At 38.7% G+C, this 27,525-nt stretch overlaps 1 protein-coding gene across 4 annotated transcripts in view; it reads right to left on the bottom strand.

Annotated features, from left to right (window-relative positions):
* Nucleotides 1-27,525, bottom strand: part of ELP4 (elongator acetyltransferase complex subunit 4) — a 146,899-nt gene that overhangs the window by 54,985 nt on the left and 64,389 nt on the right. For 2 of the 4 annotated variants that reach the window (XM_033151352.1, XM_033151343.1), the window contains exons 8-9: nucleotides 26,477-26,585; nucleotides 23,025-23,131 (exon numbers count right to left, since the gene is read on the bottom strand). In XM_033151352.1, coding sequence (XP_033007243.1) covers nucleotides 23,025-23,131; nucleotides 26,477-26,585 — 216 coding nt within the window. Of the gene's footprint in view, nucleotides 1-11,548; nucleotides 12,689-19,552; nucleotides 20,002-23,024; nucleotides 23,132-26,476; nucleotides 26,586-27,525 lie in introns of those variants that run through there. The other 2 variants (XM_033151361.1, XM_033151369.1) reach the window with 2 other exon arrangements.

The following is a 27,525-nucleotide window of genomic DNA, read 5'->3' as shown; positions in this document are numbered from 1 at the left end:
TTGGAAACATAATACTGTTAATGTATGCCCCATTTCTGAAAGGATGATGTTCCACATGATGGTTAGTACTACTGTGAAGTGGTCACATCATGGATTTTTGAAGGCTGCAAATTATGATCTTACTGCAGGGTTTTCCAAACTTGGGTATCCAGCTGTTTTTGGTTCACAACCCTTAGCTAGCAGGACCAGTGGTCAGGGATGATTGGAACTGTAGTCCAAAAACAGCTGGAGACCCTGCCTTACTGAATGGGCAGGTCTATGTGGTAGAAGGCATTTTCTCTAGTAACCTTAGACCAAGCTGTAAACAGTAGATCCTTAAACATGGCTTGGTAATAGATTGACAGCTAGCACAGTTTCTTTAACAGAGGCGTTACACGATCATGTTATGGTGCCTCACTGAACAAACAATCTCCTGCATTTAATACCAATTGCATATTCTTATTTGTTGGTTTGTATATTTGTTTTTTGATTTGTATACCACTCTACATCCAAAGATCTCAGGGCAGTTCACAGCACAAAATGCATAACAAAAACTGAACCGAAAACAGAGCAAACCAATAACCTAGTATAGCCCGGTTGAAGAGGAACATTTTTGCTTGGGGGCAAAAGATGTATAATGAAGGCACCAGGCGAGCCTCCCTGGGGAGAGCATTTTACAAACGGGAAGCTATTACATACAAGGCCTGTTCTTGTGTTGCCATCTTCCAGACCTCTTGTAGAGGAGGCACAGGAAGAAAGGCCTCCGATGATGAGATGATAATCACAGCGTCCGGGTCAGTTCATATGGGGAGACACGGTCCTTGAGGTATTGCTGTCCTGAGCCATTTAAGGCTTTATGGGTCAAAATCAGCATTTTGAATTGGGCTCCAAAACTCATTGGCAGCTAATGCAGTTCGGCTAGGATCAGTGTAATATGCTCAAACCAACTTGACCCAAAGAGCAACCTGGCAGCTTTATTGTGCACCAACTGAAGTTTCTGAATTCAGTACTGCTCTCTGGAACTAGTCCCATAGGTAGGAAAAATAAAGAACTGGATCTTTGAAAATATGTCAAATCATTTCATATACTGTACATCCATAAGAACTCTAGTTAGAAGGGTATGCTGGAGGCGAGGAGACTTGTATCCAGAAATATGCTAATTAACAAATAACCTTATGCATTGACCCACTGGCACAAGGCCTCTGTAAACTGCATGGCAGTGTGTGTGTGTGTGTGTGTGTGTATCCCTCTTGTGCAGATCTCTGGAGGAGTCCTTAATATTCATAATATTAATAGGCTTGTGCTTATTTTTACTTTTTGGTCTAGTAAATGCAGAATGACTTCAGACATGATGCAAAGCATCTCACAGAAGCCCAGTAAAAGGATACCTGAGTCATTCATACAGAAGATATGTGTCAGATCCAAAGTCAGCTGTAGTCTATATTTGATTCAAAAATAAAGGAAGCAGGAAAACCATTGCTATGAATGCCATGGACATGCTACATCAAATTATATATTAAACAGATTCTGATAAGAGAACTGCCAATTCAATCTACTTTTAGTCAGCTGGAATACTTACTCTTAAAGGGAAGAAAAAGCAATGTCAGGCAAGATATGTGACCCACGTGTAAGCAGGTTTCCACACGGGTATTGCTTACTGGATCAGGAACTAAGGCAGTAAATTGGATGTGCATCCAAGCATGGATGAGATCTATCCACCATGCGTCGCTTTCAATTGGATGTGTATTCTAGTCCATATCCAAATGTTCATCCATAACCACATATAAATACCCTTTTGAAGAGTGACAAGAGCCAGTAAGATCCATCATCCTTTGGGCCTCATACTGTCCAGCCCTGGAAAAATCCAGTTATTATTCTGCAAAGTTCTGAAAATATTTTGGATTTTTTTTTTACACATCATTAAGCATTAATGCATCAATGTGCATAATAAAACAAAAAGTTAGAAGAAAAAAGTGACTAAAATGTTGTTGGCCATCCGTCTGTATCGAAAGTCAATGAAGTGTGCTGTGGAGGGAGTTAAACCGCTACATTATACTTAGATGTATAAAATAAAATTTACATGGACTAAAGCTATTTTTAGGCTTCTGTCCTATACACACTTAACTGGGAATAACTCCAACAGAACTCACTGGGGCTTACTTCTGAGTAGATGTGTACAGGATTGCACTGTAAGGATATTTAAGCACAGACTTGTCTTACATTACACAGGGAAGCTCCTGGTAGCTATTTATTGCAATACCTGCCCACATTTAATATTTATGTTGCCTCATCCTCCATTCATTTTTAGAGAGAATTAAAGAAGCAGCTATAATAACTCTGCCAATAAAACTATGGGAATGTTATCTTTAGTTCTGATGATGCAGACCCAAGCAGAAACAGCCCATGGCCATGGCATTGCTGTAGAGAAACCCTGCTCATGAAGAACTAAGCTACATTTCATTCAGCCTTTTGAAGCTATTTATTTATTTATTGGCACTGCATGTATACGCAGTCATGCATGAGTCGATCGCGCGTAAGTGGGGGACCCTTGTTGCTAAGAATTAACAAAGTTCTTAGGACAGACTATTGGATAGGTTATGGAACACATGAAAACCAACTGTAACTGTTCATCTAATGAAACTATTAACACAGAGGGAAAATAGGGGAGAGGGGGGCACCTTTCAACAATTTTTACTTAAGAATTATTTGTGAAGTAATACTGCTTTAAAAACTAAAGTTCTAAGTACCATTAACTAAATTCATACTTGAGGTATCCTCTCAATTTTTGCCATAGTTTCTAGACAAAGGCAAAATACCAAATTTTACATTTTTAATGAAGCATGTAGTTTGTTGAAATCTGCCCCTCCCAGGGGGCAGTTATCAACAGGAGGTGGGGTACATTTAGACAATAGGGGAAAATACTAATTTCATACATTTTACCAAAATAAACTTTATTCACAAAATAATATAATGGACAAATTAATATAGTGGATTGATTTAGGTCCTATCTAGATTATTTTATCTTTAATTAAATCAAAATTTATGGAAAATGTCATTGCAGTTACTCATACCAAAAGCTTATTGGCTGGCATATTGGCCAATCATTGTGCAGTATTAGAAGTCAGATATTCCAGTTGTCCCCTTCATGGATCACTGCCTTGTCGTGGCGAAGGGGCTTGAATTACTCAGGCAAGCTATGGACAGGTCAAGATGGACAGGTCATAGCGGAGAGTTTGGACCAAACGTGATCCACCTGGAGAAGGAACTGGCAAGCCGCTCCAGTATCCCTGCCAAGAAAACTCCATGGACAAAGACAACAGGCATATAAAAGATATGACGCTGGAAGATGAGCCCCTCAGGTCGGAAGGCGTCCAACTTGCTACTGGGGAAGAGCGGAGGACAAGTACAAGTAGATCCAGAGCTGATGAAGCGGCTGGGCCAAAGCCGAAAGGACGCTCAGTTGCGGATATGCCTGGAAGCGAAAGGAAAGTCCAATGCTGTAAAGAAAAGTATTGCATAGGAACCTGGAATGTAAGAACCATGAACCTTGGTAAGCTGGATGTGGTAAAAAATGAGATGGCAAGAATAAACATTGACATCCTAGGCATCAGTGAACTAAAATGGACAGGAATGGGCGAATTCAGTTCGGATGACTATCATATCTACTACTGTGGGCAGGAATCCCGTAAAAGAAATGGAGTGGCCCTCATAGTCAACAAAAGAGTGGCGAAAGCTGTACTGGGATGCAACTTCAAAAATGATAGAATGATCTCGATACGAATCCAAGGCAGTCCTTTTAACATCACAGTAATCCAAGTTTATGCACCAACTACCAGTGCTGAAGAAACCGAAATTGATCAATTCTATGAAGACTTACAACACCTTATAGAAATGACACCAAAGAAGGATGTTCTTCTCATTATAGGGGATTGGAATGCTAAAGTAGGAAGTCAAGAGATAAAAGGAACAACTGGCAAGTTTGGCCTTGGAGATCAAAATGAAGCAGGGCAAAGGCTAATAGAGTTCTGTCAAGAGAACAAGCTGGTCATCACAAACACTCTTTTCCAACAACACAAGAGACGACTCTACACATGGACATCACCAGATGGGCAACATCGAAATCAGATTGATTATATTCTCTGCAGCCAAAGATGGAGAAGCTCTATACACTCAGCAAAAACAAGACCTGGAGCTGACTGTGGCTCAGATCATCAGCTTCTTATAGCAAAATTCCAGCTTAAACTGAAGAAAGTAGGAAAAACCACTGGGCCAGTAAGATTCAATCTAAATCAAATTCCTTATGAATACACAGTTGAAGTGAAGAACAGGTTCAAGGATTTAGATTTGGTGGATAGAGTACCTGAAGAACTGTGGATGGAGGCTCGTAACATTATACAGGAGACAGCAACGAAAACCATCCCAATGAAAAAGAAATGCAAGAAAGCAAAGTGGCTGACCAATGAGGCCTTACAAATAGCGGGGGAGAGAAGACAAGCAAAATGCGAAGGAGATCGTGAAAGATACAGGAAATTGAATGCAGATTTCCAAAGAATAGCAAGGAGAGACAAGAGGGCCTTTCTAAACGAGCAATGCAAAGAAATAGAGGAAAACAACAGAATGGGAAAAACCAGAGATTTATTCAAGAAAATTGGAGATATGAAAGGAACATTTCGTACAAAGATTACCACAATTAAGGACAAAAGTGGAAAGGACCTAACAGAAGCAGAAGACATCAAGAAGAGGTGGCAAGAATACACAGAGGAATTATACCAGAAAGATATGGAGGTCTCATACACCCCAGGAAATGTGGTTGCTGACCTTGAGCCAGACATCCTGGAGAGTGAAGTCAAATGGGCCTTAGAAAGCCTTGCTAACAACAAAGCCAGTGGAAGTGATGATATTCCAGCTGAACTATTTGAAATTTTAAAAGAGGATGCTGTTAAGGTGCTGCACTCAATATGCCAGCAAGTTTGGAAAACTCAGCAGTGGCCAGAGGATTGGAGAAGATCAGTCTACATCCCAATCCCAAAGAAGGGCAGTGCCAAAGAATGCTCCAACTACCGCACAATTGCACTCATTTCACACGCTAGCAAGGTTATGCTTAAAATTCTACAAGGCAGGCTTAAGCAGTATGTGGACCGAGAACTCCCAGAAGTGCAAGCTGGATTTCGAAGGGGCAGAGGAACCAGAGACCAAATTGCAAACATGCGCTGGATTATGGAGAAAGCCAGAGAGTTCCAGAAAAACATCTACTTCTGCTTCATTGATTATGCAAAAGCATTTGACTGTGTCGACCACAGCAAACTATGGCAAGTTCTTAAAGAAATGGGAGTGCCGGATCACCTCATTTGCCTCCTGAGAAATCTCTATGTGGGACAAGAAGCTACAGTTAAAACTGGATATGGAACAACTGATTGGTTCAAAATTGGGAAAGGAGTACGACAAGGCTGTATATTGTCTCCCTGCTTATTTAACTTATATGCAGAATACATCATGCGAAAGGCTGGACTGGATGAATCCCCAACCGGAATTAAGATTGCCAGAAAAAATATCAACAACCTCAGATATGCTGATGATACTACCTTGATGGCAGAAAGTGAGGAAGAATTGAAGAACCTTTTAATGAGGGTGAAAGAAGAGAGCGCAAAATATGGTCTGAAGCTCAACATCAAAAAAACTAAGATCATGGCCACTGGTCCCATCACCTCCTGGCAAATAGAAGGGGAAGAAATGGAGGCAGTGAGAGATTTCACTTTCTTGGGTTCCATGATCACTGCAGATGGTGACAGCAGTCACGAAATCAGAAGACGCCTGCTTCTTGGGAGAAAAGCAATGACAAACCTAGACAGCATCTTAAAAAGCAAAGACATCACCTTGCCGACAAAAGTCCGTATAGTTAAAGCTATGGTTTTCCCAGTAGTAATGTACGGAAGTGAGAGCTGGACCATAAAGAAGGCTGATCGCCGTAGAATTGATGCTTTTGAATTATGGTGCTGGAGGAGACTCTTGAGAGTCCCGTGGACTGCAAGAAGATCAAACCTATCCATTCTCAAAGAAATCAGCCCTGAGTACTCACTAGAAGGACAGATCCTGAAGTTGAGGCTCCAGTACTTTGGCCACCTCATGAGAAGAGAAGAATCCCTAGAAAAGACCCTGATGTTGGGAAAGATGGAGGGCACAAGGAGAAGGTGACGACAGAGGATGAGATGGTTGGACAGTGTTCTTGAAGCTACTAACATGAGTTTGGCCAAACTGCGAGAGGCAGTGAAGGATAGGCGTGCCTGGCGTGCTCTGGTCCATGGGGTCACGAAGAGTCGGACACGACTGAACGACTGAACAACAACAACATTCCAGTTGTTGAAAGGTGCCCCATGTTGAAATGTACCCCCCTCTCCCCTACTCTATATGGAATATGTGTACCTGGAGCTTTGCATGAGTGAAAACTGCTTATCTGAGCATGGGAGGCAGATTGAAAGTATATGGGCAAAAATTGTAGGAGAGGAAAACAACAGTGATCTTACTGTAGGTGTCTGCTATGGACCTGCAAGCCAAACTGATAACTCGAATGATGCCTTCCTACCGCAGATTACCAAACATTCAAAAAGGAGAGATATAGTACTAGTTGTTGTTGTTGTTGTTGTTGTTGTTGTTCAGTCGTTCAGTCGTGTCCGACTCTTTGTGACCCCATGGACCAGAGCACGCCAGGCACGCCTGTCTTTCACTGCCTCCCACAGTTTGGTCAGACTCATGTTGGTAGCCTCGAGAACACAGTTCAACCATCTCGTCTTCTGTTGTCCCCTTCTCCTTGTGCCCTCAATCTTTTCCAGCATCAGGGTCTTTTCCAGGGAGTCTTCTCTTCTCATGAGGTAGCCAAAGTATTGGAGCCTCAGCTTCAGGATCTGTCCTTCCAGTGAGCACTCAGGGCTGATTTCCTTCAGAATGGATAGGTTTGGTCTTCTTGCAGTCCATGGGACTCTCAAGAGTCTCCTCCAGCACCAAAGTACTCCTGGGAAGTTTCAACTACCCCAATATGTGTTGGAACTCAAACTTTGCCAAGACTGTAAAGTCGAACAAATTCCTCAATTGACTGACTGACCACTTCATTTCCCAGAAGGTGGAAGAAGCAACAAGGGGGTCATCTCTCTTGGACCTGGTCCTCACCAACAGGGAGCAACTAATTGAAGAAGTGAACATACAGGGAACCTTGGGAGGAAGTGATCAGGCCTCTTTGGTTTCATTATACACAGACAAGGGAAAACTGAGTGTAGTTGGACATGCATGCTGAATTTCAAAAAGCTTAAGGAACTACTGGGTGAAGTCCCAAAGAAACTGAGATGGTACTGGCTGCCTTACACTTCCTACTCAGGATTATCATAATGGTATTGGAACTGATGCAGGGCTGCTTGTTCCTGTACTGCTGAAATAATATGAGAAGCCCTCCACCACATGGGAGCAGACCATGCTTTGGCTCCTCTCCATGCCAGCATTAAACCAATGAAACTGGTTAAAACTGGTGAAGAGCCAAAATGTGGACTCCTCCTGTATTTATATTACTGTAAATTTTATTTTATTTAGTTGTTAAATATGTTTCACCATCCTTTCCACAAAATAGGTTGAGAAAAATTGAGACAGTTAACAACAGTTAAGTACAGATGGATAAAAAACAAATGAACAACTACCTAAACAAACTTAACTTAACCTTTATAGTGGCCATAAACAAGCAATGCTGAATCATTTGCCTACTGTTAACAGGTGAACAGAGAAGCAGCTATACAGAACTCCCTTGACCAGAAGTCACAGAGCGTGAGAGAACCCATTCAGAAGGTCTATTCTCAAGTCCCTACCAAACATTCTTCAGATGCTGGTGGGACAGAAAGAAAGTCCTTTCCCAGAGATCCAAACTGGCTTATATGGGAGAATACAGTATTTCAAATAACTTAGTCCCAAGTTGCACAAGACTTTCTAGGTCATAACCAGCACTTTTGAATTGTGCTTGGAAATGGTCGGGTAGCCAGTGAAGTTGATGTAACAGCAATCTGGCAAACCCACGATGAGTTGGTTATGGTAGTCTAAACAAGATGTAACCAATGCATGTGCTGCCACAGCCAAATCAGACATAGAATCATAGAATTGCAGAGTTGGAAGGGACTCTGAGGATCATCTAGTCCAATCCCCTGAAATGCCAATGCAAGAGTATGCAGCTGTCCCATACGGGGATCGAACCTGCAACTTTGGTGTTACTGGCCCCACATTCTAACCAACTGAGGTATCCAGGCTGACATCTCCAGGAACAAGCATCATTGGCTCATGAGCTTTAGCAGTGTCAAAAGCACTCCTGGTTACTTCTGTGATATGGGCATTCATGTTCAGGGCTGAACCAGAAGTAAGATGAACCTAAGTCTCCAAGAGACTGCAAGAAGAGTCCCATGGACTGCAAGAAGATCAAACCTATCCATGCTGAAGGAAATCAGCCCTGAGTGCTCACTGGAAGGACAGATCCTGAAGCTGAGGCTCCAATACTTTGGCTACCTCATGAGAAGAGAAGACTCCCTGGAAAAGACCGTGATGTTGGGAAAGATTGAGAGCACAAGGAGAAGGGGATGACAGAGGACGAGATGGCTGGACAGTGTTCTTGAAGCTACCAACATGAGTCTGACCAAACTGTGGGAGGCAGTGGAAGACAGGAGTGCCTGGCGTGCTTTGGTCCATGGGTCACGAAGAGTCGGACACGACTAAATGACTAAACAACAACAAGTCTCCAAGGGAAGTGCAACCCAATCCAAGACAGGGTGAGGTCCCACATTATCTTGGTGGCATAGGAAGCAGTGGCAGTGCAGCAACTCCCCAGCTTTAAAAATCCATCCTTAGTAAAAGGTCTATATATCTAAAGACTGAAAGGAAGACTTTATCCATTAATCATACTGTACTACAGCTTTCAGCTATGATAATGCTAATCATGAGGCATTGTTATAAACGCTGCCCTACTAGGAAAGTGTTCTCTGTTAAGATGTTTATATTAATTTCTCACAAGGAAGACACAAAGAATGGTATTTCATTCTGCTTCCTGGTTCAATGTTCTCGAGCATAATCAAGGACTGATCTGGACAGGGTGACAACACCTTTTTCTGTCTTCTTCATCTGACAAAAAATTATTTTTTTTGGTGAAAACATACATAATGTATTATGTATGTTTTCCACACCTATCAGCCAATCACCCATTCCCATCACCCTTCTGAGTAATACCCCTCCCTACTCTCTCACTATATATAAGGGTCTGGTGACTTCTGTTTCAGTGTATCTGAAGAAGTGTGCATGCACACAAAAGCTCATACCAAGAACCAACTTAGTTGGTCTCTAAGGTGCTATTGGAAGGAATTTTTTTTTATTTTTTATTAATGTATTATTTGTTTTTGTTGTACATTTGTTATACAGTACAGATGGCTCAAAATAGCACTTCCATTTAAAATTCACACTACTTTTTGCAATATAATTTGAGGAAAAGGAGTCTAGATCAGATCAGAGAGCTGCACCAACTGTGGAGGGTTTTCCTTACGTAATTTGAAATGACATAGGGCTGGTTCAGAGACCCTGAAAAATCCTTACCAGACAAATGAGAATTAGCAACATGGAATCAATTTCATCAAAGCACCTTGCTTATGAACCTCCCTGAGGTTTCTTCTTGTCAGTGGAGAGAATACTTAGCTAGATGGACAACTTGTCTGATGCAGAATGGCAATGCTTATGTTCTCAAGGGAAGCCTATTCTGATAGGCAGGTATTCTGACAGACCAGCACAACATACAGAATACATCCCAAAATGAACTGAAGAGCAATACTATAAAGATGAGAAGTGAAGTATCAAGGATGATGATTGGATATGGGAGGGATGGCATCAGTATGTTTCTCCTACCTAGGGCAGTATAGTATTCAGAAAATAAATTCTTCATACTTGGGGCTGAGCTTTCTTGGCTACACCTCCATCTATTTTTTGCATACAACCACAGGGCAATACTGCATAGAAAGTAAAATTGTTGCTTTTTAATTGATTCAGTCAAAGGCATCCAGGGATCACCTGTGGTGTGGCAGTGGCTACCAGGAAAATGGCTTTTCCGTGGTGTCATCTCTGCTTGGAAATGTTCTTCACAGAGAAGCTTGCATGGACCCATTTCTCATGTCTTTTCAGCATTGGGCAAATATATTTTCACAGGCTTTTAAACTTTTAATGTTTTGCTTGATTTGCGTGGTGGTTTTTTATATATTGCTGCTGTTTATGATTATTTTATGATTTTCTTTACATTTTATTGTAAGCTGCACTGACAACACCTTTAGTGTGAACATCTTTATAATGACAGTTGAACAGACAAAAATGGTATTATTATTATTATTATTATTATTATTATTATTTAATTGTTGATACCATTATTCATCTGAACATCACAGGTTGGTTTACAATACAAAAACAACAAAAATACCATAATAACAAACAAAAGTAATACTCCCCTCAGTTTAAAAGGCCATAGATGGTTTAATTAGAGGCCTGGGAGACGAGGAATGTTTTTTCCTGGAAGCTAAAGATATGTAACAAGGGAGCCAGGCAAGTCTCCCTGGGGAGACCACTCCACTAATACAGAACCACTGCAGAAAAGGCCTTGTTACCCTCCAGACTCTTGCAGATGAGGCACATGAAGAAGGACCTCAGAAGATGCTCACAAGGCCTGGACTGGTTCATATGGGGAAAGGCGGTCGTTGAGGTACTGTGGTCCTGAGCCATTTAAGGCTTTATAGGTCAAAACCAGCACTTTGAATTGGGCCTGGAAACTAACTGGCACCAGGATTGGCGTTATATGCTCAAATTATCTTGCCACGGTGAGCAACCTGGCCGCTGAATTGTGTACCAGCTGAACTTTCTGAACTATATTCAGAGGCAGCCTACAAGTATACAGCATTGCGGTAATCTAACCTTACCAGAGTGTAGACAACCAAAGTTAGGATACCTCTGTCCAAATAGGGGCACAGCTGGGTCACCAGCTGTAGCTGATGGAAGATGCTCCATGCCACTGGGGCTACCTGAGCCTCAAGCAACAGCAATTGATTTAGAAGTACCCCCAAGTTGCGTACCTACTCCTTCAGTGGGAGTGTAACCCCTTCAAGAGCAGGCAACCTCCCATTCACACAGTCTATGGAATTGCCTGCTAACAGTGCCTCAGTCTTATCTGCATTGGACTTCCATTTGTTGGCTCTCATCCAGTCCATTACTGAAGCAAGGCAACCCTCCAGCACATCCACTGCCATACCTGCAGATGTAAAGGAGATGTAGAGCTGTGTGTCATCAGCATATTGCTGACAATGTATTCCAAAATTTTGGATGACTCTACTCAGTGATTTCATGTTAAACAGCATGGGGATAAAATTTAACCTTGAGGAACTCCACCTTGAAGGCTCCGTGGGGCTGAAGAGCACTCCCCAAGCAGCACCCTATGGAAGTGGCCTTCCAAGTAGGACTGGAACCACCACAACACAGTGCCTAACTCGGATAAACAGCTCCAGTACCATGCTGAGAGGTCGAGGAGAATTAACAAGGACACATTTTTCCTGGATCTCCCAACAAAGGTCATAATACAGGGTGACCAAAGCAGTTTGTGCCAAAACAATAACAGCAGTAGCAGTGTAGCATAGGTCAAGTTAAAACAAGGGGAAAGTAACACACAGCAGAAACAACATAAAAGAAATTAGCTTAAAGTAGAGCTGTATGCCATGGATTTGAAAAAACAAGCCTGGTAGAATTCTTCAAGTTAAGAGCTTCAGTCAGAAAATACAGATAGTCTGTATAGTAGATTTCAATATGTGATGATACTATGGTTTTCAAATTCAATGCACATATGCTATTGTATTCTTAATGTTTCTACACATCAATATGGAGATGAGGGGAAAGGAACTGAATTTCACATATTTTGGTCAAAGCAATGATAGTCTAAAAGTAGTAATTCAAAACTTTTGATGAAGTGTAGTCAGTATTTAAAAACCATTTATTTATTCAAAACTTCTGAAATAATGCATTTCATTTTTGACAGGCAGCCTTTTACAATATTGAAACCCAATCCTTGATTTCATCAAACCTTTCATATTCTGTGCCTTATTCCTGGAAGGCTTATGCCAAAACGATTTAGTTTGATTTTCTTTAACAATGGTAGGTTGGCTTGACAGCATCTGACAAAACAATTCAGTGAAGTACTGCATACCAGGTAAAAAGAACCTGAACTGGCTAGTAGATGAAATACGTAATGCCGAAAGGAACATGCAGGTATGAAAGAATAAATGCTGTAGGTACTTTATTGCTTTAAAAAGGTTACACTTAATTTCAAATTAACTAATTTCAAAGTTATTTCATACCTGCAAATTTTTATCTACCATTTAATTCTTTTACAGTAGTTTGGTGCCTTTAACTTAAGTACCTATTGCTCCATCCAATCTAAATGAATGGGAATAACTCACAACTAAAATGTCTTTTGGTTTGGTCCTTTGTCCTTTTAAAGTGAGAGTATACACTGTTGGGAGAAATGGTTCCTTTGATCTGCTGCCTTCTAGCTCTTGAGCTGAAGTGGAAACTGTGGAGTGTCATGTTCATATAAGGATGTGTTTCTTGTTATAGAACAAGGAAACATCCAAGGTGGCCTTTATGTTTCATGTGAACCTCAAAGCTCTTTCATTTCCTAAAGGCAAAAGCAGCAGTAAGCTACTACATACTAAATGTTAACACCTTCAAATGTATCCACACAATGTCTTTAGTCCTCCAATATTATATAGGTTTCCCTATATAACACACAACTCATACTTCCTTTCCTTCTATAACAGTTTCTTGACAGTAGAGACCATAACACCTCCCCCCCCCCCCGCAGAGGTTTTATGACTGGCTTACCAGGATTCTCTTGGTTCTCATAGTGCTAAATAATGTACCTGTGAAAAGCAGGTCTAACAGCCTGCAGGCTCTGTGAGAATAGGGAATTGGGGCCCTCAGCTGCACTCAAATTGCCTGGAGCTCTTGCTACAAAGGGAAGCTTGGGAATGCATTGGATGGCCCAAGATTTTTCTCCCCACAAATGATGTTTATATGGTGCGTACAGTTCAAGAAATTAGGTTTTTTTAAAGGAACTTTATTAGCAACAACCATCTCTTGGTCAGTCTTAACTTTCCATGTGTACTTTAAAGAGCTCTTAAATCACTCCCCCAACAAAGTGGCACTGCATAACAAACTTTGTAAGAATGGTAGCATTCTGAATAATCCCAGTGTGGTGCTTCTTACTGCATGAGTAATTCCTTAGTGAACACAATGAGAACATGCCTTTTTGAAACAAAACAGCACTGTCCAATTCTAGCAATTTGTAGCACTACTTCCAAAGTGATATTGCATCTACTAAAATGCAAAAGTCTCCATTTCATGGCAAGCAAGGTGGATTAAAAGCAAAGCAAAGCAAAGCAAAGCAAAGCAAAGCAAAGCAAAGCAAAGCAAAGCAAAGCAAAGCAAAGCAAAGCAAAGCAAAGCAAAGCAAAACATTGCAAATATTACCACTTTGGCAATAACTACAATTCCAGTCAGAGGTACAAACAAAACTCAGTAATGCTTTAAGATGGACTTCAGCAAGGTTTGCACTTAACATTTTCTGTATTTCACTTTGAGACTCTTTCAACACATCTTGCAGTGTTGTCAAAGAAGGATTGCCATTTTCTTATTTGTAAAGATCTTCTAAATAAAGATACTTGGTCCATAACAGTATAGGGGACATTGAAGCACTCAAAGCTGATGGGCCATAAATAGACACCAACAAGCTGTGCTATTTTTCTAGGAAAAGAGGTGCTGGAACTCACCATGAATGCCTCTATATCCTTATGTGTTTCCACCTACCTGAGAAAAGTTGGTGGTGTGATTTTTAACAGTGGGTGATTCATGGACAAAGCCCACTAAATGAAGCCTAACACTTTGCTTCTCCATAAGGTACAATATCAATTATAATAACAGATCAAGGTGTAGCATACAAGTTGCATTACACACCAAACAGTTCCTGATTTAGATCACGAGCTTGCTTATGCAAGGGTCAACCTGTCATTGGCAATATGATGGTGGTACTGATGTTGCTGCTGATCCTCACTGTCATCTACCTTACAGGGTTGCAGCAAGGCTTGAAAAAAGGAGAGTATGGGGAAAAACCTTGAACATTCTCAGTTGCAGTATACAGAGCTCCTCCAGAAGACCTATTTCTTGAGCATTCATCCTGTTTTGCTTGCACAATCTTACACAGAGGTTTGTTTATACCTGGTCTTTATTGGGAACTTGTGCTTCTTTACTTGTGGGGTGGTCATATGATGAATAGCATTCATCCTGATTTGCTTACGGGGTATCTTGCATTAGTTGTTCATTCACCCCACACTTTTCTATGCATTTCCTCATCACTTTCCTAACCACAAAAGTCCAGTGTTGCTGGTTTTTTAAAGTGGATGTGTTGCATTAGGATGCCAGAGTCCTTTTAACCACTTTAATTGTGCAAATCTAAAGTTCTGGTATGTGTTGAATACTATAGCGTACCTTGATTTCAGTAAGGCTTTTGACATAAAGTCCCCATGATACTGTTTTGAGGCAGCTGAATGAGGTAACTATCTACTGTTAGGTGGATTTGTAGCTGGTTGACTTTCTGAACTCAAAGAGTACGTATTAATGGTTTACCGTAATGCTGGGAAAATGTGACAAGTGGGGTGCTGCAGTGTTTTGTCCTGGGCCCGTTGTTGTTCAATGTATTTATAAACGACTTGGATGGAGGAACTGAGGGGATGCTCATCAAATTTACAGATGGTACCAAACTGGGAGGGGTAGCTAATGCTGCAGAAGACAGAATCAGAACTCAAAATGACCTTAACAGATTGGAGAACTGGACGCAAGCTAACAAAATGAATTTCAACAGGGACCAATGTAAGGTTCTACACTTAGGCAGAAAGAACCAGATGCATAAATATAGGATGGGGGACACCTGGATTGACAGTAGTACATGTGAAAAGGATCTAGGGGTCTTGGTGAACCACAAGCTTAAGGTGAGTCAACAGTTGGATGCAGCAGCAAAAAAGCTAATGCTATTCTAGGCTGCATCAACAGAAGTATAATGCCCAGATCAAGGGAAGTAACAGGACCACTCTATTCTGCCTTGGTCAGACCACACCTGGAATACTGTGTCCAATACTGGGCACCACAATTTAAGAACGATGTTGACAAGCTGGAACGTGTGCAGAGGAGAGCAACCAAGATGATCAAGAGTCTGGAAACCAAACATTATGAGGAGTGGTTGAAGGAGGTGGGTATGTTTAGCCAGGAATTGGGTGTTTTAGCCTGATAGAGGAGACTGAGAGGAGATATTATAGCCATCTTCAAATATATCAAAAGCTGTCACATGGAAGACAGCTTTCTCCAGCTCTGGAAAGCAGGTCTCGAACCAATGGCTTCAAGTTACAAGAAAGGATGTATTCCAACTATACATATAGAAAAAACTTTCTGACAATAAGAGGTGGAACGGTCTCCTTCAGAGAGCTGTGGACTCTCCTTCCTTGAAGATTTTTAACCTGTCACGGATGCTTTAGCTGAGAGTGCTGCATTGCAAAGGTGTCAACTAGATGACCCTTGGGTTCTATAATTCCTCTTTTGATGTCGTTTCAGAACAGCAAGAGGCAAGATTTTATTCAATAAAAGGTAAAGTTATGGTTGTTTGATTGGTTTTTTTTTAACTGTTCCCCTGGTTGTATGGGCTAGGGAAAATAAGTTTTCCCCAGCTGTCTGACAACAAATTGGTAGGCATCAGCCATGTGTGTGTATGTGTATGTAGAATGCTATAGTAAAAAAGTAATTACTTTTACTCACTTTCCAGACTTTCTAGTCTCATGTTTGGGGTGCGGGGAGTCCTTTGTATATGTAATCTCAATAGGGCTTACTTCTGGAAAGATCTGCACAGCATAGGGAATTCTAATCTGAAGTACCCATTGCAAAAACTGAAGCAGGGTTGTCTTTATTCTGAATTAGTTAGTCTGCAACACTTTTGTCTCTTGCTTCATACATCATGAGTTCTGGTTCCGCCCACTGCCAGCGTGTGCCCCAGTAGATTAACTACAAGGGAATGCAACCCTTGATAGAAGGATAGAACTCCTGTTGTACACCTTTAGAAATATATTTTGTTCAAAAGAAAAACAAGAAGCAGATACTTAGAAATTCAATATGTCCAATTTACTATTTTAGTTATTCAATGGAAGAATAACACAAAAATATAATATCTGATGTAGTTATATAGATATTGATCAGTGGGAATCTAGAATAATTCAAGCACAAATTTTGCCCTGGAATCATAGGTCAAAGCACTTCTGTTTTCCACATTCTAGAAACTAGAAATTATTGACATTAATTCATTATTTAAGTGTCGTACAGTACAGTCTGTAAATATCTAACTCCTAAAAGCAGGAAAAATATAGCCATTTCCAGTCAGCTTTGAATGTATGTATGGGGGATAATGAGGGTTGTGCATGCTGTCTTCACCTATTCTTTATGTACCTTCACAACTGGAACAGAACCTGTGTGTGTTTATCAGTTCCTGGAAGTGTGAACCATGAAAATACACTTTTATATATACAGACACTGTTACTACCTTCAGGGTGGGGCCTACTACAGTAATTCCCCTCCCATGTTTAAATCACTGCAATAAATTCCCCTTGAAATTACTCATTACAATTCTAGCAATATATAACATTAATCATACTTAGAGTAGAACTACTGAAATCAATTACAGTATCTTAAGTAACTTGTATCGGTTGATTTCAATGGGTTTACTATGAATATGACTTAACAGATAATCCTTGTATTTTTCTTTACAAATAAATCCGTGATTATGTACTTCACTCTGAACAACACAGCTGGATAACCTGTGAAAATGCTGAATAGGATCTGATCATACTATGACTTCTGCACATATTACATTCCCTGCCAAATACTGCTTTTACATAGTACAATATATAATAATATATAGGAAAAAAATCTATTATTTTTTTTAAAAAGGCATGAAAGGGAAAAAAATACATAGGCCTACTAAAGGGGAAACCAAGCGTTCAGGTTACTTTTAGAGGTGAGGGAAAAGGAACAGTCTCTCTGGTGATGGCAAGTTCTACCATGAAAGGCCACTGACAATGTAAGTCCCACCATGGCATCAGATGGAATGAGATTTGCATACAACAAGCAGTGTCTATGCATGCCAAAAGAATTCCCGAAGCAAGTTTCTAATGCAGAGAGCACCTATAAATTGGAGATTGGCCGTAAATCCAAGCTATTACTTTATTAGTCAGCAAGGTAAACTGCATAGAGCAGGCATACCCTTATCACAATTGCCTAAATCATTCTATTACTGTGCTACTGAAATCTCAACAGATAGCACGTAACACAGAACCACTTGTAGAAGCTCATGGAACCTTCTAGCCATTATAACAGGCACCCCCAAACTCGGCCCTCCAGATGTTTTGAGACTACAATTCCCATCATCCCTAGCTAACAGGACCAGTGGTCAGGGATGATGGGAATTGTAGTCCCAAAACATCTGGAGGGCCTAGTTTGGGGATGCCTGCATTATAATATGGGCCACTGATGCAAGGTCAAGTTAGCCAAGACTTATATAGATGGTATAGATGATAGAAGTGTGGGTCATTTTTGCAGTCAAACCAACAATTATGTTTTGCCAGCCGGGCACACAAAGGGGCTGAGGCTCACAGAGCTTTCCTGTGAATTTGCTAGAGAGAATTCTATGAGATCACTTCCTTTGCTGCCTTGGCAGGAAGCTGTAACACCACATACTTCCTTTCTGCCTGGGCAGCCTCTTTTTCTTCATTGTGCTTCCAAACTGACCATACATGCAGGTTTGAGCTCTGCAGCTCAGGCACCATTTTAAACTTACATTTTCTTACATTTTGTTCTTTTGTAATTTAGGTATTAGTTACAAACCTGCTTTCATAATTGCTACTGCAAATGGCTGCTTCAAGACTATGTAAGTAAATACAACTTTTATTTCTTCACAAATCCATGTTTGTGTGATTGTTGTCTTTAAGGGGGAGAAAAGGGGTAAAAGGGGTAATACCAGGAAAATCCATTCTGCCTTAAAGCATCCTGGATTGTTGTTTCTAGAAGATTAAACTTGTATTAGCTTCCAATTTTAAAAGAAGCAAAGGGTTGTACTCTGCCGATCTCACGTGAGCAAGGATGGATAATAACTAAATAATATACGTATCCAGTTACAGGTGGGTAGCCGTGTTGGTCTGCCATAGTCGAAACAAAATAGGAAACAAAATAGGAAATTCTTTCCAGTAGCACCTTAGAGACCAACTGAGTTTGTTCTTGGTATGAGCTTTCGTGTGCATGCACACTTCTTCAGAGATAAATAATATATCATCACCTAGTGTCTAAATCCATTCCCACAAACCATGACTGATACTTGATTTTTCTTGGTATGATGAAAAATGACATCCATATATTTTATGTGGCCTCCTTCAATGTCTGAGCATGCAGCTGTTATAGGAGTCAAGGGTACTCTCCTATTGACCATCCCTTCCTGCATGTATCCTTCCTTGGACTAAATGTAATGCAACACAAATTCATGCAGATTGTTTTACTGTATATTCATTGTCCTCAGTGCATGTTCTAAATTGTCTTTTTATTTGCATAATTCTATACTACCTTTTAAAAATAGTAATTGTAATTGTGATTTCTACCGAAGGTAATTAAAATAATGAGATGCAAACACAAAATAGTTTTACATGCCTATACTGTACAAAATAAAATGTAAGTCTTAAAATGAATTAATTTTGTTCATTTTTGCCTTTCCTTCATGCTGTTTTAAACGACTAACAACAAGTTACAGTCCATCAAATATAAGTAGTCACACAGCCCAAATTAACCATGTCAACTCACAAGTAATTCCTACTGAATTTGGTAAGTAACCAAAGTGGTTACACCCAGAAAAGTGAGGTAAGGTTTGCAGCTATATCTATCTATCTATCTATCTATCTATCTATCTATCTATCTATCTATCTACACACACACACACACCAAATTGTATATGATGAGACAGAAATACAATAATTAATCAGTATCTTGAGTATTCTTTCCAACTGTTTTGTCAAACCAGGTAGTGATGCCCTGCTAGCCAAATTCAGATGGAGCATGAGAATGAAATACAAAAGTAAACAGGCCTAAAGCAGCCTGAGGGAAAGTCAGCAAGATGGCAATTTCAATCATTTGGAATAATACCAAGGCAGCCCTAGGCTTTCCTCAGAATGGAAACATGTCACCATTACTGCAACATTTCAACAAATCAGAATGCAGAAGAAAGGAACACTTATGTAATCACATCAGCTGAACAGCACTTTACTCAGCATTTAAGTGGAAAATAATTATGAAGAAATTCCATTTATGTGAATGGCTTAGCATAGAAGTCTAAGGAAAAGAATAGTTCCCTTAAAGTTCTGTTTGGAGTTAATGCAAAAACGTATTACTGAGTTTTAAAAAATAACTTTTACAAAAATGTCTCTGAAATGATGAGGAACAAGTTATATAAAATAAAAGCGTAAGATGTGGCAAAAGATATGTTAATTCAAGGTACACTAAATACAAATTGTATTTCAAGCCCTTTTCTGTCATAAAGTTTCATTAAGTTAAACAGCATGTCATATTATTCTACTGAAAAATCAAAAATATTTCAAATATTTAAGGAACTTACCTAATCAGTACATTTTTAGTATGTGTCTAGTCATGTAGCCATCTTTTACTCAATCATCAGAAAATCAAAGGCAAATTGGCATGACTCAACCCAAACTTTAATACCGCATGATTGTGTCGTGTAAGCTTGTTTTGTGTGATGGCTGCTGTGGTTTTAGCAGAGAGATTAACGACCGGACCTAAGCTGGCCTCCAAACCTTGCCCTGCTGATGCCTCAAGCCCTTTGAAGTCTGACCATCATACCTGGCAAAACAACAGTGGGAACTAGGCTGGTGTCAGATCTAATCAAGTTGCCTGCCTCAGCATAGCTAACTATGGGGTACACTAATTGGCCCAATTGCGGATTATACCTTTTGCTACAGATTCAAGACAATAATTTAGTCAAATGATGGTTTTTATCTCCTTCTAATTAAGATTCCAAAGTAGGAAGAAATAGGATTAGACAAGCTAACTTCAAAATTGTGAGTCTTTATTTTTAAAGAGATATGCACTACTTTTTAAAAACAGGTATAAATGCAATGAAATATCGATACATTTCTTAGAATGCACAATCATTATCTCATTTCCAACAAGCGAGTAAAAATGTACACATAGGCATACTTTAAATTCCAATCAATATTGCCAAAAATACATTACATACCACTACCAAAGGCCACTGCATTTTCTAGTTTTCTGTATTAACATGTACTTAAGCATTAAAAATAATAGACTGCCTAGTATGACCTCTTTATAATAGTAATGATGGCATGACACTTAAGCTGGTTGCTAATAAGCACATTGTAAAGGACCCTATATAAGACTGGATAACTAATAACATACTAAGGAATTTGAGAAAACTCATCCAGTGTACTCATGTTGTTACTTGACAAGCAATAGCCTAGTGATGAAAACATAGCTGAAGTAGTTATATTCCAAGTCACTGGCTGTAAATTCCTACATCAAGATTCTAATCTGTTTTTCAGAGACATTTAGTTAGCTTTCAGCACAATGACTGTATGAATGTTGTGTACACTGCTACTTGTCTATAACCTTCAACCTCTACATTTAGCCCTCTGTTGAAGAATGCTTTATATTACTTTCTCTACTCCTTTTAAAAACGACTTGTCTATTAAAGTTGCTATAATTTGCATAATCCATGCTGCTTGCTATTTGTATTTATTTCTAATCTAGGCATGCAAAGGGCTTTTATTTTTTCCTTTTTTGAATTCTTAAATTTAATACGATCTTGGACAACTACCTCCATGCTATGGTTACATGAGCTATGTAGCCAATGCTTTATCCTACCTTACTTATACTATCATTCTGTAATTTAAAAATATGAGTAGACGAACACCAGTGCAGGGCAATGCTGTAAATTAAGACAGATGTGTCATAATGTAGTAGCTTTTTCTCCAGCAAGAATGAAAATCATTTATAAGGGGCATAGTCTTGAACAACGAGGGATGATATTATTCAAGTAGGTCATCTATGCATGTCTACAGTTTCTTGTCTAAAGGCTCCTTAACATTGCTAAATCAAATGTCTTTACCCTTAGGCTCCAGAAATTCTGTATAGTGGGCTCTGGGTTTGAAATTTAGAGCAACAGAAAATAGTAATAAGAGATTCTATTTATAGAGGAAACCTCTTCTAAATCAAGCTTCCTTGTGGAAAAAAATCAAATTGTTTCATTCAAAGATATAGTAAATGGAAGTTTAACACAGTAAGAAAATACTCTGCCTGTTTGCCTGTGTCAGATAACAATTACAGTTTCTACATTTTAAAAAATTCTAGCATGAATATTAAGGTCCCTTATTGTAGTAGTGATTCAGAAGATGAATAGCCTTTTGATGAAGTGAAATTATGTTAAAATGGACTACTACAGTACAGTGTTTAGTTCCATTAAATGTATTCTTTCCTGAGAAGTGAAAAATCCACAGAGGAATCACAATCTCTTAAAAGGAAAAAAAATGACACAACAATCTTCATCATGCATATTTGGCTTTAAGTGGCTTTTGAAGGGAGCATCTCTAGTTGAGAAACTTCAAGTACTCATGCAGAGATGACCTGCCTGAAAAACTGGCTTCTTGATTAACTATTAACTACTTTCAATAGGACTAGATAATTAAGGACATTGATGACCATTATTAGGAGGAGGGCACTTTAATTTGTCACTTGATAGGCTCCTTTCAACAATTTATAGGTTAGTGCAACTTGCAATTGTGGAGAGACAGTGAGAGAGATGGAGAGAGAGAGAGAAAGAGAACCCTTAAGTTACCTTATCAAGTGGCCAGCTAAAGAGGGCAGAGGGTCAAATAAGGGCCAAAGTGGTCACTTAAGGGTGAAATCCCAAACACCAAAGCAGTGCCAAGCCACATTGACCATCATTTGGTGATGAAGTAAAAAATATGCTAATATATTGGTGGCAATTCTTCCTTTTATGGTTTCAAGCAGTTAAGACAAGTGGCCTGCTTAACAGCTTTTCATTTGAAAAGAGATTAAACTAAATGATTTGTCAGGCCTGCTTGGTTGTTTTATGTCTTTGTTTAAAAGCTGTAGAGACTGTATTGATGACTCCGAAAGCCATCTCTTTTTTCACTCGGCATTTACTTGGTTAATAAATACATCAGCTCTAATTGCTTAATAGTTTTGTGTCCACTTGCTCTTTAGCAAGCCTGAAACAAAATAATCTTTTTGTGTTATTGCCTTCTATGTGGACTATGCATAAAAGGTCAGGGGGGGGGGAAAGTTTAAATTCAGCAGAAAATTTACTTAAGGACATTAATGTAAATGATACTGTGTTTAAAATGACACAGAAGAGCTAAAGGTGATTCCAGTAATGCAAAGGACGTGGTTTCTGAATATTGATAAGGACACTTATCCTTCACAGCACACTCAATTTTAGGCAGCATTGCATATTAGAAACCCTCAACTGGGGTAATAAGATGTAAACACTGTCCCACTCACTAAAACAAGTAAAGAGCAAGTCATTAACATATAATTAAACAAGCTCTTGACGTCTTTAGAAATATGCATGTCATGCTTTGTTATTGAAGGTTATGGCCTACTTTTTATATGTTCATTTGAAAATAAAATGAATGGTTTCTGGATACTTCAGTTTCTGTAATTCAGAAATTGACTTCATTTTAATAATAAAAACAATAATTTCTAAAACCTTCCCAAGCATGAAAAGCCAACTAAATAGCTGACACAAATTAAATATGGTTAAACATTTAAGATAAGATTTCATATTTCATGCAGAATTGTATATATACAGAAAAAACCCTTACCTCAATAATGAATAGCTTCCTTTTCAATCTAAAAGCAAGGTCCTTCGTGTCTGACACATCGCAGCTCAAGCTATTAAGCCGAGGAATCTGGCGTATGTGAATCAAACCTTGTGAAAATGAAAAGTAATAGAGGAAAAGTATTAAGAAAATGCTGATATCCAGATGCGTAAATTAATGTCTTACAGCAGAATTCAGTATATTTACACACACTCATCCTCCCCTTTTAAAACTGGAGCTTGCGACCAGGAGCAATGAAGCAAACGGTGCGATTATACTCAAGTAATCAAGCAGAATAAGATAAACAGAAATCCTTGTGCGAGGAAAACTAATTGCACTTTGGTACAGAGGTACAGATGTAAAGAGGGATCTTAATACTTGTCAAAACTACAGCCGGTTTGTGTGTGATTTTCCCTTGTATTTACAGTAAGCAAATATGGCTATCACCTTGCATGCTGCCCACGGCACCACTGAGTGATCTTTATTTTATTAAATGCACCAGTAAGCAGCCAGCAAAGCAAGGCTCATGGGTTACTGATAACCAGTGAAGCTCTAATGAAAAGTATTTTGCTTTACACCTTGAAGATGACTTTTAAAAAAAGTCTTGTGGGAACTAGAGTTGTAGAATATACTGCTGGAAAATTATAATCATGACATAAACCCAACATAAATTATTTTCTGCATGCAAGATGTTCATTGAGCTTGCATGAATTTTGTAACAATACTGGGCACACTGCAAGCTCTGCATACTGTCAGATGGGTCTCAAACTGATTTCTTTTGACAAGGATGCTGGATGGTTTCTGTGCAGCTTAATATAGTTTCTGAACAACCAAAGGGTCATTTTCCACAATAGAAAATGAGAAATATTTTACAAGACACCACAATTAAAGGTTATATTATATTTGTTTTAAGTTTAATGAATAAAGATAAAAAATACCAGGCAATTCAAATGGCATTTTTATCAAGCAGTCCTTGTTTTAAAATCAAACACTTTTCAACTGTGAAGTAAAATCAGCTGTTTTTAGGGGAAATTAAGAAATAGTACATGTTGCTGAATACACTATTATACAAGAGATCAAAACTTTAAAAAGATTTAAACATCTTTTAAATCCCTGAATGTTGTAATTTGTATTTTTCTTAAATTACTGAAAGCTATAATTATTTTTGTAGATAATGCAAATGCAAACTTATTCCTTCAGACAATCTTAAACACATCAGAACCAATATATCTAAAGTTAGTGACAAATTCTCATTGAAACCAAGAGAAGCGATTCAGTTACTTTGGACTAAGTCTTACTGGTTTCAAGGAAACTCGGCTGTTCCTACCTTTAACTGGACTAGTGCCAATACATGGCAGTAGACTACAATTATTCCAGTGAAACTGGGTTCCACAGTTCCAAGGTAGCGATTTGTGTGTGAATAGGGTCAATATATATGCAGCTAAAACATCTACTCTTGAAGAGGCAAGCTACTACAGTATTCAGTTTAAAAACAGCTTGCATCTTTAGACTGGGAGCTACTAGAGAGGAAACTTGGAAAGAAAATGCTGGCTGAACACACAGCTCTTATTAGTGCATTAATTATTTCTTGGGATCACAACCAGTGCATTTCAAATTGGGGTGAGATCCATGTAAATATGATTAAGCAAATCATATAAAACATGTTTCTGGGCTAATGTTTCTGTACACTTCAAATGGTAGTGGTAAATCACTGCCCCAATTCTGTCGTTTGAGAAATCTGGGGGTGCCACTTAAGAATGTTGTTGGTGTACTTAACTAGTTATCTATCTAGTAAAAGCTGTTGACATGAAAATAATAAGTAGAAATCAAACCACACCCATTGTTCAATGTTCTATTAAAAATGATTATGTTTCAAAACAAAAGAATTGTTATGCTCAGTTTAATACTAACACACAGTGTTATAGAAACTAGTGCAGTAGTAATGTGCATATAAATGCAGCAAACAGAGAATGGCCTTCAGGAAGTGTGTGCATGCTAAAAGCACTAAACTCTGATACAAGTCCACAAGTTATCAATGTTTTGAAATTGTAAAAACAAATACTATTAAATTATAAAGCTACTAATGTAAAAGTCATAATTTTTAATGTACAAGTCTTTCCATTTATGAGCAATATACTTCTTGACAAAGGATTTTTAGAAAGACAAATTCCTGAATGTTTTGCAGAAGTCTCAAAAAGTTACAAATTAACTAAGCAGTGGAATAATTTATAGAAAAAACGAATTCTTACTGATTAAAAGAGAAAAGAACACAAAATTTTAAACAAGAACACAAGCACATTACAAAATATATGTGTTCCCTTACATAGCTTCACAACTATTAAAAAGTAACAATATTTAATCTGTAGGACTGTATTTGATTGAACCAATGCCACATGACCTATATAAGTTAAAAAAAAGAAGGCTATTTTTTCAATAGCTTTTTCATTTCCGATACTTACTTTGTTACTTAAGGAAATGATTTCAAGAGATTTGTTTGTTACATAAAAAGTACAGCACTAATCAAACTGAAGTAAATAAGGTTCCACTACTCCATCCAAGCTGCATTTTCTCATTTTATGCCGAAGAGCATTTACACATTCAAACAACATTTACAGCAGGATTCAAATAAGCAGCTCAGTCTTTGGACTGAAGGTTTCCATGGAACTACAGTAGTGTACAATAATAATAGTGGTAATTTATGCACACTCAAAGCTCTGTTCTGGATTAGCTAAAACTGTTTGTCATTCAGTTTAGACTCTTAATAACGTTTAAACTCTCTGAAAGTGTGTTCCAAGAACTTGCACAAAAATCTGTACAAAAGGATCCAGACAAAAATGTTGTTAGGCATTCTTAATGAAAATACATGAAAAGTTGACTGCAAGAAGTTTCTACAGCAAACTGGTTCTATATGTAATTTAAATTGTACCATACACTTCTGATCCGATTTTTAAAAACTTATTGTAGTTAAATTCAAGAAAATTAATTGGCAATCTTTAGAAATAAAATTCTCCCTTTGTGCTGTATCATTTAGCCGTCTGTTCACCGAAATATATAACTGTTCTTCATGTTCTCTATTTAGAACTTGGCAGATCAAAACTATTGATTTCATGACAATTTCAGCTCACTGGTCAGACAATTGCCAAGCCTCCTCTGCATGTGAATTCCCCAAAGCCTGCCTGTTGAGATGTACATCTGATTGAGCCATGCCTTGGTAATACAGCTTGACAACATGCAAGGAGTTGCCATGTTTCCTTTGCAGCCTTAATGCACTTTAGTAAAAAAAAAAAAGTCTAAATCAAGATTGGTTAGCAAGGTGAAACATTTAAGAGGCATATTCGAAAATGAAATCAAATGCTACTTTATGGCAGATATTCCAATTGCAGGGTAAACTGCTAAGTGCCCTAGAAGCACTCAGGGCACACTTTTTGCATTGCTAAGGGAAGGACGGAACTTACCATGGTAATCCTTGTATAATGGATTGGTTTCTCTCTCAGAGCCAATAAATGATTCAAGACCAACTACCGTATCTGACAAGTTTGTAACACGTTCCATAATTGCTTTATTCTGTAAAACATGGAAACAAAATGCACAACCTGTGATGAAAAAGATAATTAAGGTTCAAAGAGCAGCCCATTATATTCTCAATGACAATCTGAAGGAAAAATAGGTCATCAATACCTAGAAATTATTGAAAATGTGAGAAGCATTACCTCTCCTCTGCCATAGAATACACTGTAATATTTTCTAATGTAATTTTTATTATTAAAATTAGAATATAGTTTGAAGGAAGCATTATGTATACATACATAATCCAATCCAATCCAATCTAATCCAAGGCCTGGTTTGCACAACACACCAAGCCAAAGCTTGGTTTGGCAAGATGGCACAAATGTAAAGGGTTCTCAGAGAGAAACTCATAGCTGTTTTGGTCCTCTCACCAGTCCTTTCTGCAGCTGCACTGTTCTGAGCTGAGTCAAGGTTTGGTTTAAGGTGACATGTGAACCAGGCTAAGGTTAAGCATTCTCAAGTTTTATTCATTTCCCCCCAGATGCTTTCCCCAGGGAGGTTTGGCTGGCACCTTTATTATACACCTTTAGGTGCTAGGTGAGAATGATCCTCTTCAACCAGGCCTTTGGCTGATTAACATCCGATACCCTTTTGAATGTGTTTGTGGGAGGGGGATTATTGTTTTCTTTGTTCTTGTTTTTACCAGGTATTTTATACTGTATTTTTTGTTGTGAACTCACTTGAAATCTGTGGATGAGGGTGGTATACAAATTTAATTAATAAGCAAGCAAGCAAGCAAATAAATAAATAAATAAATAAATGTCAGTTGGAGACTTGAACATGAACACATATTGTACAGAAAAGAATAGGTCTGGGTAGATTAGCTTGGGTACACATAAGCTTATGAATCTTATAAAGATGCCCAATAGGTTTTTAGGAGATATCTCAACTATGAGGGCTCACTTTAACCCCCACTTCTATTTACAGGTAGAAGGTT

This window comes from Lacerta agilis, chromosome 1 (genome assembly GCF_009819535.1).
Source record: "Lacerta agilis isolate rLacAgi1 chromosome 1, rLacAgi1.pri, whole genome shotgun sequence".
Classification (NCBI taxonomy): domain Eukaryota; kingdom Metazoa; phylum Chordata; class Lepidosauria; order Squamata; family Lacertidae; genus Lacerta; species Lacerta agilis.
Note: the sequence above shows the minus strand (reverse complement) of the source record. Positions and strands in the feature narration are given on the sequence as shown.